Below are 13,995 nucleotides of genomic sequence, written 5' to 3' on the forward strand. Positions count from 1 at the left end.
CTTAGGCTTGTGTGATGCTGCTCGGCCATGGAAACCCATTTCATGAAGCTCCCGACAAACAGGTCTTGTGCAGGACTGTGCACCTTGTTATTTGCCCTTTTCTGCACTTTAGGAACTATTTTGTCAATTAATGGCCCAATTATTCTACACACACAAGATGAGTATCTGGCTGCTGGTGTTGTTGCGGCGCTCAATGTCTGGGAATGCAAGCATCAGGCACTATCGTAAGGGCTCTTTCAATCTGGCTTTATTAATCACCTCTCCCTTTCGGGTACGGTCCTCCATTAACATCTTTTGACTATTTTGAGGGTTAACCTTTAAGCATTAATTTTTCACATTTCACAGAGACAGCAACTTCTGGAAAAGGGGAGTGGGGGGAGCTGAATAGTGTAATAAGCCTATGTACACAGTCAGCATAGGGAAATACAATATGATTGATCAAATACAGTACAACACTCAGGCTGCACTCCAAATCCATTCACACCGAGCCATGTGGCTTATTGAAAATGAGTATACAGTGTATGCCTGATAAAGTGTCGACCATTTAGGTGACTCAAATGCCTGTTTATGTACCCAGTCAGCCCTTTTGTGATGAAAAAAACAAAAAAACATGAGGCACTGCAAGTGCTGCCAGGTATGTTGTTGGCCTGCTTGTAATGACAGACATTTCAAACTGTATTCACTACAAAAATAGATGCAAAATTGCAACAATCATATAAGAGCAATGTAAAAAACTCCCTTCACTTCTAGAGGATAATTGTGCAAACATTTTATTAACCTCATCCTTAAACTCAATTGCTACAGCATAACTCAGTAGTTAGCTACAGCATAACAGCACAACTCAGAGCCAGCTGGTTGGACGAGATTCCCATTTTACTTGCATCCATCTGCATGTCTTCTGTGTGTGTGAAAAACATTTTAAAAATTCCACTGTAGGGTATAACAACATGCTGCTCATTTAGAAAACAACTTCACAAGATTTCTGCTCTACAAGTCATAATACTGCTGCTTTACAATTCACACGGTTTCTTTATTTCCCAATACGTAAGTAATAATAACTAAATAGACATCAGAAGGTCTTCTGTATCAAAAATGTACATTGTGTGAGGTACGTAATTGGTCAGGAGCCATTGATTGACAGTAAAACGGACCACTCAGTGAAGACATTCTTTCCACGCCCTCCTCAAGCGGAAAATAATTACATAACAAACACAAGCGACTTGCTGGCTGGCATGAAAAGACAAGATATAACAACTTTAAATAAGTTACCTTTATAATGTCGCTTTTGCGTTTATGACTATCTATATGTTTATGATACTTTCTTCAAGACATATCTTGTTAGCTACAGCTGCTAGATCAATTTATACTTTTCTTTTTTGCTAGCTAACGTCAAGTTATGCCTCAAGACATTCAAGGGGGAGAAGAACAGCTCCCGTTGGTAAGGTCTCTGAAAAGCGGAATACCGTCGATTGCAGTGTTTTGTAACCGGAGTCCTCGAATCATGCGACCAGTATGGATTAATTTCCGCGGGGAACCTCAACTCTACGATATTTTACAGCCAGGAAAAGGAATGAAAATGAACACCTTCGTAGGTAGGTAGACGCTTGGCTAGCACCAGCGAGTAACGTTAAGTGTAATATTTTCTGTTAATTCAAGAATTGGTCATCAATAACTGTCAATAACTCTAGTATACATTAAGGTGTTTGTAATATAATTTTAATTGTTAAAGGAACTCATATAGCTTCCAAAATATTGTTTTAGAATGGAGTAACGATACCAAAATGGTTGCGCGGTGGCTTCAAAACAGCCCCCCCGTCAGTCTTCTTCTGTTATTATATCGGTCAGCAAACCAACGTTAAAAGTACGTTCCGCCAACTACTGTACGTGTAGTGAACGAAAACAAAATAGGTGAAATGGGGAAAAAAATCATACAATATCAATCCAAAAACCCACACAACTCTTTGTCATATTCCAAATCACATCCCCGAGCCTGTGAGAACATAACATCTGTCGACAGGATTCCCTGTAATGCCTCTATTGTAAAACCCCATAGGCCCCAAAAACTTTAAGCCACGCCCACAATGCATTTTTCCCCCTCAGATTTTCTCAGACTGCGCTGTGCAGTTTATAACCAATGCAATAATCGATACAAAGTCCACCTTTTTTAAACATGCAACATATCAGAATCCTGTTTCTGAGTAACTACCATGGTTTCTTCAACGTTCTCTCACTTGTCTCAACGCCTCAGGATAGGAGACATGCTGGACGGCCCTTACTCTTGCCACCTCTGTCTCCTTCACCCTAACAGGGCACTTCATGAATCCGGGCACATGCTTGCCACCACAATTGCAGCATTTCGCCTCAACTGGCATACGATACACTTGACACATGCCCAAATAGTTTACATTTGTCACACTGCAGGGGTTTGGACACATTCCTCCTATCTGGTATATTTTTCAGTTGCAAAGCATGCTCCTTATGCTCCTCGGACACACACACAAAAAAAAAAAAGATTGTTATCCTCTCTGACGCAACCTTATCCAATGCATCTATAATATTAATCGAGTCGTCAAACAGATCTCCCAGATTACGCCAACGGTCCAAAATCCTCAGTCCAACTAAAAAAAAAGAGTCGGAGCAAGGCTTGACTTTACTAGATTCACAACCACTTCTCACGTTTTCCTTCCTGTTCGCCACTGCAGTCAAATCTCCACTCGACGCGCCGTCAGTTTCAAACAAAATATCCGCCTCCACCATCTTCTCCCCAGTCAGTTGTCTAGGGTTTCTCGACTATGGTATTGTGGCGATCTACAAACATCGGTCCACATTTTCATTTTATTTGTCATTTTTTGCAGATGCTCTAATCCAGAGTGATTTACAGTAGCAATTATTAGGTTTAAGTGCCTTGCTCAAGGGCACATTGGCAGATTTTCACATAGTCCGCTTTGGGATTGGAACCAGTGACCTTTCGGTTACTGGCCCAACTCTGCTAACTGCTAGGTGACCTACTTGTATGGGCTTGACCGCCCACTCTTATGGAGTGTAAATTCATTACACTTTGTGACACAAAAGGGGAGGGTAACATAGAAGAAAAATGGCCCCACCAAGTAACCCTATACCCATTAACCTCACCACTATTCCACTACCTGGCCCTATCTGATCCTACACCAGGCCAACAGCCTGGGAGGATGGGATGTTATCGTTCAGCACACAATCTAACTCTTCTGCAGTGAAATTTTGTACCCCCAAGTACTTCTCCGCAGCTGCCACCACAACATCTATTTTCTGAATTTAATTCCATTTCTGCAGTACAGTTGATAACTATGGTTATGAACGCTAAGGAGCCAACCTTACTGAAACATGTTATTTCTATCACTCTTTATTAGCCGCGGTCTGCTCACAGGGAGCCTTCATCTAGGCTTAATACATATCATTGGTTCAATCCCAATGCTCTGTCTAAACGCAAATACGCCACACTTTTGATACTATTTTGGAAACCTTTTGGAACTTAATTTTCAAATAAGCGAGAGAATCTTTCAAAAAATAAAGATATACCCTTACAGTGCGCAGTTTAGCAAAGTTACGCCTGGTTGTTTTCACACAAGCGTTACACATGTGTTTATTTGCATGTATTTGGTCTTGGTGTGTATCGTCTTTATACCTTTCCATGTTTTTATTCTATCAGGTCATCCTTGGATGTTCAGAGATGCAGAGACAGATGATGCGCTGAAGGCGAATAGTAAAGAGATGTTCCTGCCCAAACCAATGGAGAATGGACAGGCTGTCCAGGTTAACGTCACATTACCAGGTTAGAGAAACATCAGGTTTGAATTCTCCTTTGACCTGTACAGATCATCTGTACACCGATAATAGTGTCGTCTCCCTGTATGTGAGCATCTCTGCTAAGAGGTTTGTACTCCCTGTGTAACAGCAGGGTCACTGGTGATTATGACTGGTAGATCATTGTTCTGTGTTTTGATCAGCACACATTATTATTTTTACTACTACTACTCTGCACTGACAACACACATAATCAATATTATTCTTTAATCTAATAACTATGTCATATCTGTGTATGTGTGTTCTCCCCTCAGTCCTCAGCTTGAAGGAGCGTGCCCTCCAGGTAGTGCGGCGCCTGGTCCGTCCAGAGGACTACAGGAGGCTGGAGATAGCTCGGTGTCTCCATGAGGAGCTGGAGGACCGTCCCAGCGTGCTGAAGGACCTGATGCGCATCGCCCAGCGCGTGGAACAGCGCCTCCTAGAAGACAGGCAGCAACCCCAGGATGCATGAGGAGCAACTTAGAGTAGGAGTGCTTATATAGATATCGCTATATGGCTCTGATGTTGATGTTTCTGAATCTATCAAAATAATAAGATGACAGAATTTAAGATTGTTTGATTGGACACTGGACACTGGACACTGGGAGGTCAGGGTTGAATTCACTGCTATAAGCAACTACCGAGGGTCTTATCAATTTTTTGTTGTTGTTGCAATTGTTTAAAATGGTCTTCGTAGCTTAGGAAAAAAATGTGTCAACCAATTCAGTGGTCTGACTTTAGAGAAGGGATCATCAACCTGATTCAGCTGCTGGCTGTTTTTGTTGTTGTTGTGGATTGTCAGGTGGTTGGAACATAATTACAATTAATTTGTAGACTGCAAAATCACTGCGAGAAGCCCAAACATATATACGATTTGACGAAAGCATAATAATTCCAAACCTTACTTACATTTGTGCACGGTCACATAGCTCTCTTTTTTGCCACATGGAAATACTGTGGAACAGATTTCTGAAAGTTCAATCACTTAGAGCTGATTTTATGTTTATTTTTTTATGTCAACACACACTACCAGTCAAAAGTTTGAACACACTTATTCATTCAACGGTTTTTATTTATTTTTACAATTTTTTACATTGTAGAACAATAGTGAATACATTACAACTATGGACTCATGTAGTAACCAAAAAAGTGTTAAACAAATCAAAATATATTTTATATTTGAGATTCTTATAATATAATATAATATAATAATATAATAATATATGCCATTTAGCAGACGCTTTTATCCAAAGCGACTTACAGTCATGTGTGCATACATTCTACGTATGGGTGGTCCCGGGAATCGAACCCACTACCCTGACGTTACAAGCGCCATGCTCTACCAACTGAGCTACAGAAGGTTCTTCTAAGTAGCCACCCTTTGCCTTGATGACAGCTTTGCGCACTCATGACATTCTCTCAACCAGCTTCATGAGGTAGTCATCTGGAATGGATTTCAATTGACAGGTGTGCCTTGTTTAAAGTTAATTTGTGGAATTTATTTTCTTAATGTGTTTGAGCCAATCAATTGTGTTGTGACAAGGTAGGGCTGGTATATAGAAGATAGCCCTATTTGGTAAAAGACCAAGTCCAAATTATGGCAAGAACAGCTCAAATAAGCAAAGAGCAACGACAGTCCATCATTACTTTAAGACATTAAGGTCAGTCAATGCGTAACATTTCAAGAACTTTTAATGTTTCTTCAAGTGCAGTCGCAAAAACCATCAAGCGTTATGATGAAACTGGCTCTCATGAGGACCGCCACAGGAAAGGAATACCCGGAGTTACCTCTGCTACAGAGGAAAAGTTCATTAGAGTTAACTGCACCTCAGACATTGCAGCCCAAATAAATGCTTCACAGAGTTCAAGTAATGGACACATCTCAACATCAATTGTTCAGAGGAGACTGTGAATCAGGCCTTCATGGTTGAATTGCTTAAGAGAAACCACTACTAAAGGACATCATTAGTAAGAAGAGACTTGCTTGGGCCATGAAACACAAGCAATGGACATTAGACCGGTGGAAATTTGAGTATAAATTTGAGATTTTTGGTTCCAACCGCTGTGTCTTTAGTGAAACGATGATCTCTGCATGTGTGGTCCCCACTGTGAAGCATGGAGGAGGTGGTGTGGGGGTGATTTATTTAGAATTCAAGGCACACTTAACCAGCATGGCTACCACAGCATTCTGTAGGGATATGTCATATCGGGTTTGCGCTTAGTGGGACTATCATTTTGTTTTTCAACAGGACAATGACCCAACACACCTCCAGGCTGTGCAAGGGCTATTGGACCAAGAAGGAGAGTGATGGAGTGCTGCATCAGATGACCTTGCCTCCACAATCTGTCGACCTCAACCCAATTGAGATGGTTTGGGAGGAGTTGGACCCCAGAGTGAAGGAAGAGCAGCCAACAACTGCTTGGCATATGTGGTAACTCCAAGACTTTTGCAAAAGCATTCCAGGTGAAGCTGGCTGAGAGAATGCCAAGAGTGTTTAAAGCTGTCATCAAGGCAAAGGGTGGCCGTGTTGAAGAATCTGAAATATAAAATATATTTAGATTTGTATTAACACTTTTTTGGTTACTACATGATTCCATATGTGTTATTTCATAGTTTTGATGTCTTTACTATTATTTTACAATGTAGAAAATAGCACAACTAAACATTTGAATGAGTTGGTGTGTCCAAAACTTTTGACTGGTGTTTGTGTGTATATGTATTATTATTTTTGCTCAGAAAACTTGGGTGACCAAATAAATCCCCCACTGGTTGGGGAACCCTGCTTTGGAGTGTTTAAGACTTTCAAGCAGGTTTTGCTCATCAGCTTGTTAAACAAATATACTGGGTTTGGAATAGATTAAGTAAACCAAAATATATTCATTTAGCTTGATTTACACGCTTGCTGGCAATCAAGGTAATTGAAAAACAAATGTTTTTGTTACATACTGTAGCTTTGTAATGAACACGCTCAATGTATTTATTCATCATAAAATGTAAAGATGTGAGAAAAGATGTACAGGTTTGAATGAGGGATGGGTCAAAGTAACTGTTATAAACTGGGTGGTTTGAGCCCTGAATGCTGATTGGCTGACACCTTTGGTATAGCAGACCAGATACTACCGGTATGACAAAACATGCATTTTTACTGCTCTAATTTAGTTGGTAACCAGTTTATAATAGCAATAAGGCACCTCGGGGTTTGTGGTATATGGCCAATATACCACAGCTAAGGGTTGCGATGCGTCGTGCCTACGAACAGCTCTTAGTCGTGGTATATTGGCCATATACCACACCCCCCCGTGCCTGTTTAAGTATAGGAATATATACTGAGTGTACAAAACATTAAGAACATCTTCCTAAAATTGAGTTGCACCCCCCGGATGCCCTTTTGTTGGTGGACCATTCTTGATACACACGGGAACCTGTTGAGCATGAAAAACCAAGCAGCATTGCAGTTCTTGACACAAAATAGTGTGCCTGTCACCTACTACCATACCCTGTTCAAAGGCACTTAAATTGTTTTTGTCTTGCCCATTCACCCTTCGAATGGCACATACACAATCCATGTCTCAAAAATACTTCTTTAACCTGTCTCCGCCCCTTCGTCTACACTGATTGAAGTGGATTTAACAAGTGACATCAATAAGGGATCATAACTTTCAGCTGGTCAGGCTCATGGAGCAGGTGTTCATAATGTTTTGTACACCCAGTGTATATTGCAAACAACCTTAGAGGCTTTGTGAAAAATACATACTGTGTGTACCTACGTGCCTGTTTTTTTTGCAATGTTTTCTATTTGTAATATATTCCACATATGCAAAAGACTGATACATCAACCTAATAAATGTTTATGTTCTTGGCCTGTTCCAATTTTTCTTAAGAAAGTAAGTTTCACAGTTCAAGGGAATAGTAATGTATGGACTAACGGACGTAAGTCCCTACCGTTACACAGCTGGTCCATGTCTCCGCCACAGAAATACAGTAGAATGATAAAAATAAATGTAACATGCAACAATTTCAGAGATTTTACTGAGTTAAAGTTCATATAAGGAAATCAGTCAATTTAAATAAATAAATGCGGCTCTAAAATATGATTTCACATGACTAGGAATACAGATAGGCATCTGTTGGTCACAGATACCCTTAAAAAAGGTAGGGGTGTGGATTAGAAAACCAGTCAGTATCTGGTGTGACCACCATTTGCCTTATAAAGCCAGCACATCTCCTTTGCATAAAATTGATCAGGCTGTTGATTGTGGCCTGTGGAATATTGTCCCACTCCTCTTCAATAGCTGTGTGAAGTTGCTGGATATTGGCTGGAACCAAAACATGCTGTCGTACACATCAATCCAGAGCATCCCAAACATGTTCAGTGGGTGACATTTCTGCTGAATATGCAGGCCATGGAAGAACAAGTACATTTTCTGCTTCCAGTACTTGTGTCCAGATCCTTGCGACATGGGGCCGTGCATTATCATGCTGAAACATGAGGTGATGGCTGTGGACGAATGACATGAGAATGGGACTCGGGATCTCGTCATGGTATCTCTGCATTCAAATTGCCATCAATAAAATGCAGTTGTGTTCGTTGTCTGTAGCTTATGTCTTACACGACGCCATACACGTGGTCTGCGGTTGTGAGGCCGGTTGGGCGTACTGCCAGATTCTCTAAAACTACTTGGAGGAAGCTTACGGTAGAGATATTAACATTACATTATCTGGCAACAGCTCTAGTGGACATCTGTGCAGTCAGCATGCCGATTGCACGCTCCCTCAACTTGAGACATCTGTGACATTGTGTTGTGAGACAAAACTGCAAAGTTTAGAGTGGCCTTTTATTGTCTCCAGCACAAGGTGCACCTGTGTAGTGATCATGCTGTTTAATCATTTTCTTGATATACCACACCTGTCAAGTGGTTAGATTAACTCCACAAAGGAGAAATGTTCACTAACAGGGATGTAAACAAATTTGTGCACAAAACTTGAGAGATTTAAGCTTTTTGTGCGTATGAAACATTTCTGGGATCTTTTATTTCAGCACATGAAACATGGAACCAACACTTTACATGTTGCATTTATATTTTTGTTCAGTGTATAATTCTATGGCCTCAGCATTCAGATGGGGTTTGCTGAAATAATACCACTCGGTGAATGCACCAATTTGTAAGTCGCTCTGGATAAGAGCGTCTGCTAAATTACTTAAATGTAAATGTAAATATAAGATTTCTCAGTGCTGGATCTCTGTTGCCTAATTTATCCCCCCTCTTATTACCCCTCTCCTGTGTCGGTTCGTACTGCACTTCCCGTTGCTCACTGTTTCTGCACCAGCTTCTACCTACCAAAGCTAAGTACCAGAACTTCTAATAACACACCTGATACATTCCTTTTAGGTGGTAATATAAAAAAGCTTCCTGATAAATGCAAAAAAAGCATAGTGATTTATATCAGTGGAGGCTGCTGATGTGAGAACAGCTCATACCTGTAAATGGACTGGCATCAAACACCTGGGAACCATGGAAACCATGTGTTTGATACCATTCCACTGGTGCCGCTCCAGTCATTACCATGAGCCCATCCTCCCCAATTAAGGTGCCACCAACCTCTTGTGGATTATATACGACAGTTCTCTTCTACTAAGGACAAACCATTATGTTTTTTATGTTCAGATCTATGGATGTTCCATTCATGTATTTTAGGTATGTACCTTTCTATAGTGTCTATAGGTGTGTGTGTGTGTGTGTGTGTGTGTGTGTATGTGTTCATTCTATGCAGCTTCACATCAGAAGATATGAAACCTGTGCTACAGATATTAAATTATAGAGGAGGACCTGTTGCTAGGCTACGAAGAAACACAATCTTTACCTGTCTTTGTGAGAAGAGTTGCAGAAACATGCAGGCCGAGGATAAAAGGAAGAACACTTGGGACCCCAGTCACGTCAGATGACAACAGGGAGTCCAATCATCTCTCTTCTTTCCTTCACTATTGGACCATTTCAGTCTTATCGCAATGCCACAGCTAGTCTGCCTTGACATGTACCAAGTGTGGATAAAATAATTTACCACAGGGTTATATGTAGACACAGCGAGATTAGGTACGGTTACATTGGTCATGTTTTAATAGTGATTCTCATACCAAAATAGCTGTTGTTTATACATGCATGTACTTTTCTGTAGGGAGGCACTTCCGAAAGTCTGTATCTCATGGGTGAAAATGTGGAAATATCTTATGCCACCAAGTCCTTTACGTGGGTAAACAACACAAAAACCCAGCATCACAGACAAAGATCGAGTTCTCTCTTTGCGGTGGATGTTTATCTGCCTCCTATCTTGATTTCCACCTTTTAAAAACCCTGGCGACCATTTGTAGATTACCAATGACGTCAATCAGATATAGAATAGAAGATGAGCGGTTTCCTGCAGGCTTTCAGTCATGTGAATTTGTGCATTTATCCCATTAGTAAAGATTAGACTGTTTCATAACACACTGATGCAGTTCTGGTTTACTTCAACATTTTTCTTTGTAAATCTCTTGGTCCTACATGAATAATTGAGTAAAACAATCATATAAACTCATCCCTTAGAATGATTTGTAAATCACAATGTTATATTCATGAAGGTACCCACCTATCTGCTCTCAATGCCAGCTGCCATGGTGACACAGAATTGTACTGTACCCCTGAGCAAACTAATTAAACATATGACAAGATTTTCTCATAACTGTTCATGCCAGCAATCATCAAATAACATTCAATAAATAAATCTCATTAACACAGTCCATCTTATATAAGATTTGAATTACATTAGCATGCTATCCTCTGTTCACACACTACATCTGGAGTCATTGTCCAGTCTCTCCAAAAGGTAATAGGTGGATGTTTGAAGAGGAAATCTCTACTCTATAAATTGGCTCTAATGACACTTGACTGTGGTTATTTTTGGCCTTTCTCTTATGTTGCTGTTTGACGACAAGAGCCCAGAGGACAGGTTTTGTGAATACTTCTTTAAACTTCAACTACTTTTGTCTTTACCTCAAGGTCCTCTGACTAGAAGCGTGGCAGAGACTCTTTTCAAACTCACTTTTACTGTGTACTGACAGCTGTTGCTCTGCTTGATATATTGGTCTCTTTCTGCAGCTTGTAGGTTTGTATAGTATGTAGGTTTGTCTAGTTTTTGGTGACTGGTATTTCTTACAGTAGGTATTCTTGCTAGACTGGGTATTAGGGTCCAGTATGTTAGTAGCTTGGTACAGTAGGTTGAAATAAGGCTCTACTGTGCTGGGGACTGAGGTGAGTTCCCCAAAAACATAAAGATAATATATTCCATTAAGAACATTGTTCGTCCCAGCCCTTGTCCCTAGATCCTCATTTGTATGGGATGTGTCCAGCTGGTTTAGAGCCCGCGCACGACCATCATTTTCCTCCCCTGACTCAAGACATGTCTGAGGCTTCACCTAATGATCTGGCACCTGCTAAGGCACAAGGTAAGTCCTTTTTGGGGTTTCTATTTATTTTATGATCTGTTGGCGATAAATAATGAATGAGGTCAAAGCTATGATCAAACTGAGCTCAGGCTGGGGTTTTTTGGGGGCATATTTTCCCCATGTCATGCTGTTGTGTTTCCCTCTAGGTGAGTCCCATAGTACTCTGGGGGGTAACACCTCTCTCCAAAACCAGCCCCAGTATGGGAACAAGTACAACAACCACGCCAGGAGGGGTTTCTGCTAAGAAGACCCCTAAAAGTGTACGTCTTGTAAACAGGCATTTGCCCCCCACCCACCCCTCTTATTTCTCCCTGGTCACACAACAATTTCTGTAACCTACAGTGAGCTACAAAAGTATTGGGAGAGTTACAGACCACCCCCAATGCTAAACTCTCATGTTATTGTAATGGTGAGTGGTTAGCATGGCTTGGGGTTATGACATTTGTATGTATGTTACTTTTTTACTCATCATTATTCATGATTCATTCAGGACTATCAATAATCATGGTAGCGTCCACATTAATGTAGAAATGTTTGGAAACAAAGTCTCTTCTCATTCACAATAAAAGTGACTCCAAAATGTCACAATACATTATTTACCATTAATTTCTATTGGGCACAAAATTATCTGAAACAACCAAAACAAACAGCTAATGCAGCCAACAAGTTTGTAGAGTCACAAGCTTGATGTAATCATTGCGTGTGTCACGATCGTCGTCTGAGGAGTAGTTGGAAGGATCGGAGGACCAAAATGCAGTGTGGTATGTGCTCATCGTGAATTTAATGAACAGAGAACAAACTATACAAAACAAATGTGGCGCTATAATAAGAACTGTGTTGACACAAGCAACTAACATAGACAATCCCCCACAATGATAAAACAGGCTACCTAAATATGGTTCTCAATCAGAGACAACGACTAACACCTGTCTCTGATTGAGAACCATATCAGGCCAAACACAGAAACAGACAAACTAGACATCCAACATAGAATGTCCACTCAGATCACACCCTGACCAAACAAAACATAGAAACATACAAAGCAAACTATGGTCAGGGCAGCATGCTTGGAATATGGGACCAAATACTACAAATGTTACTAGTTTAATACACATATAAGTGAACTTGTCCCCTAAAATGGCTATGTACAAAAGTGCTGTAATTTCTAAACGGTGAAAATACACTGAAATTAAAGATGACAGTCTGCACTTTAACTTCATAGTCATTGTATCATTTCAAACCATACTCCTGGAGTATAGAGCCAAAACAACAAAACATTTGTCACTGTCCCAATTCTTTTGAAACTCACTATATATGTATGACATGTGGACTGTGTGACATTCACAAACACATATCAGAGAGGGGAGTGACATCTCTCCTTAAGTCTCTTTTATTTCAGATCCCGCTGTGCAATCTATCCCTGGTCTTCCTAACCTTTATGCTTTCATCTCCATATTTATAAGGCTGCAACCGGGAGCTGCAGAGACAAACCCCAGGCTGTTGTCGTTAACTCTATCCCTCTGTCTGCTCCACAGTGTTGAGACCCATCCTTTCCCTCTGCTCCACAGAGTTGAGACCCATCCTTTCCCTCTGCTCCACAGAGTTGAGACACATCCTTTCCCTCTGCTCCACAGAGTTGAGACACATCCTTTCCCTCTGCTCCACAGAGTTGAGACATATCCTTTCCCTCTGCTCCACAGAGTTGAGACACATCCTTTCCCTCTGCTCCACAGAGTTGAGACACATCCTTTCCCTCTGCTCCACAGAGACAGAGTTGAGACATATCCTTTCCCTCTGCTCCACAGAGTTGAGACACATCCTTTCCCTCTTTCATCCTTTCTGCTCCACAGAGTTGAGACACATCCTTTCCCTCTGCTCCACAGAGTTGAGACACATCCTTTCCCTCTGCCCACAGAGTTGAGACACATCCTTTCCCTCTGCTCCACAGTGTTGAGACCCATCCTTTCCCTCTGCTCCACAGAGTTGAGACACATCCTTTCCCTCTGCTCCACAGAGTTGAGATCTCTTTGAGACCCTCTGCTCCACAGAGTTGAGACACACAGAGTTGAGACACATCCTTTCCCTCTGCTCCACAGAGTTGAGACATCCTTTCCCTCTGCTCCACAGAGTCTGAGACACATCCTTTCCCTCTGCTCCACAGAGTTGAGACACATCCTTTCCCTCTGCTCCACAGAGTTGAGACACATCCTTTCCCTCTGCTCCACAGAGTTGAGACACATCCTTTCCCTCTGCTCCACAGAGTTGAGACACATCCTTTCCCTCTGCTCCACAGAGTTGAGACACATCCTTTCCCTCTGCTCCACAGAGTTGAGACACATCCTTTCCCTCTGCTCCACAGAGTTGAGACACATCCTTTCCCTCTGCTCCACAGAGTTGAGACACATCCTTTCCTTTCCCTCTGCTCCACAGAGTTGAGACCCATCCTTTCCCTCTGCTCCACAGAGTTGAGACACATCCTTTCCCTCTGCTCCACAGAGTTGAGACACATCCTTTCCCTCTGCTCCACAGAGTTGAGACACATCCTTTCCCTCTGCTCCACAGAGTTGAGATCCTTTCCCTCTGCTCCACAGAGTTGAGACATCCTTTCCCCTCTGCTCCACAGAGTTGAGACACATCCTTTCCCTCTGCTCCACAGAGTTGAGATCCTTTCCCTCTGACACATCCTTTCCCTCCT

At 41.5% G+C, this 13,995-nt stretch overlaps 1 protein-coding gene across 1 annotated transcript; it reads left to right on the forward strand.

Annotated features, from left to right (window-relative positions):
* Positions 1-1,185: 1,185 nt before the first annotated feature.
* Positions 1,186-7,679, forward strand: vhl (von Hippel-Lindau tumor suppressor). Its single transcript, XM_035777789.2, has 4 exons — positions 1,186-1,592; positions 3,686-3,808; positions 4,095-4,304; positions 6,069-7,679. The coding sequence occupies exons 1-3, from the start codon at positions 1,397-1,399 to the stop codon at positions 4,289-4,291; spliced, it is 516 nt and encodes a 171-aa protein (XP_035633682.1). The 5' UTR covers positions 1,186-1,396; the 3' UTR covers positions 4,292-4,304; positions 6,069-7,679.
* The last annotated feature ends 6,316 nt before the right edge of the window (positions 7,680-13,995 follow it).

Source organism: Oncorhynchus keta, chromosome 10, assembly GCF_023373465.1.
Source record: "Oncorhynchus keta strain PuntledgeMale-10-30-2019 chromosome 10, Oket_V2, whole genome shotgun sequence".
Classification (NCBI taxonomy): domain Eukaryota; kingdom Metazoa; phylum Chordata; class Actinopteri; order Salmoniformes; family Salmonidae; genus Oncorhynchus; species Oncorhynchus keta.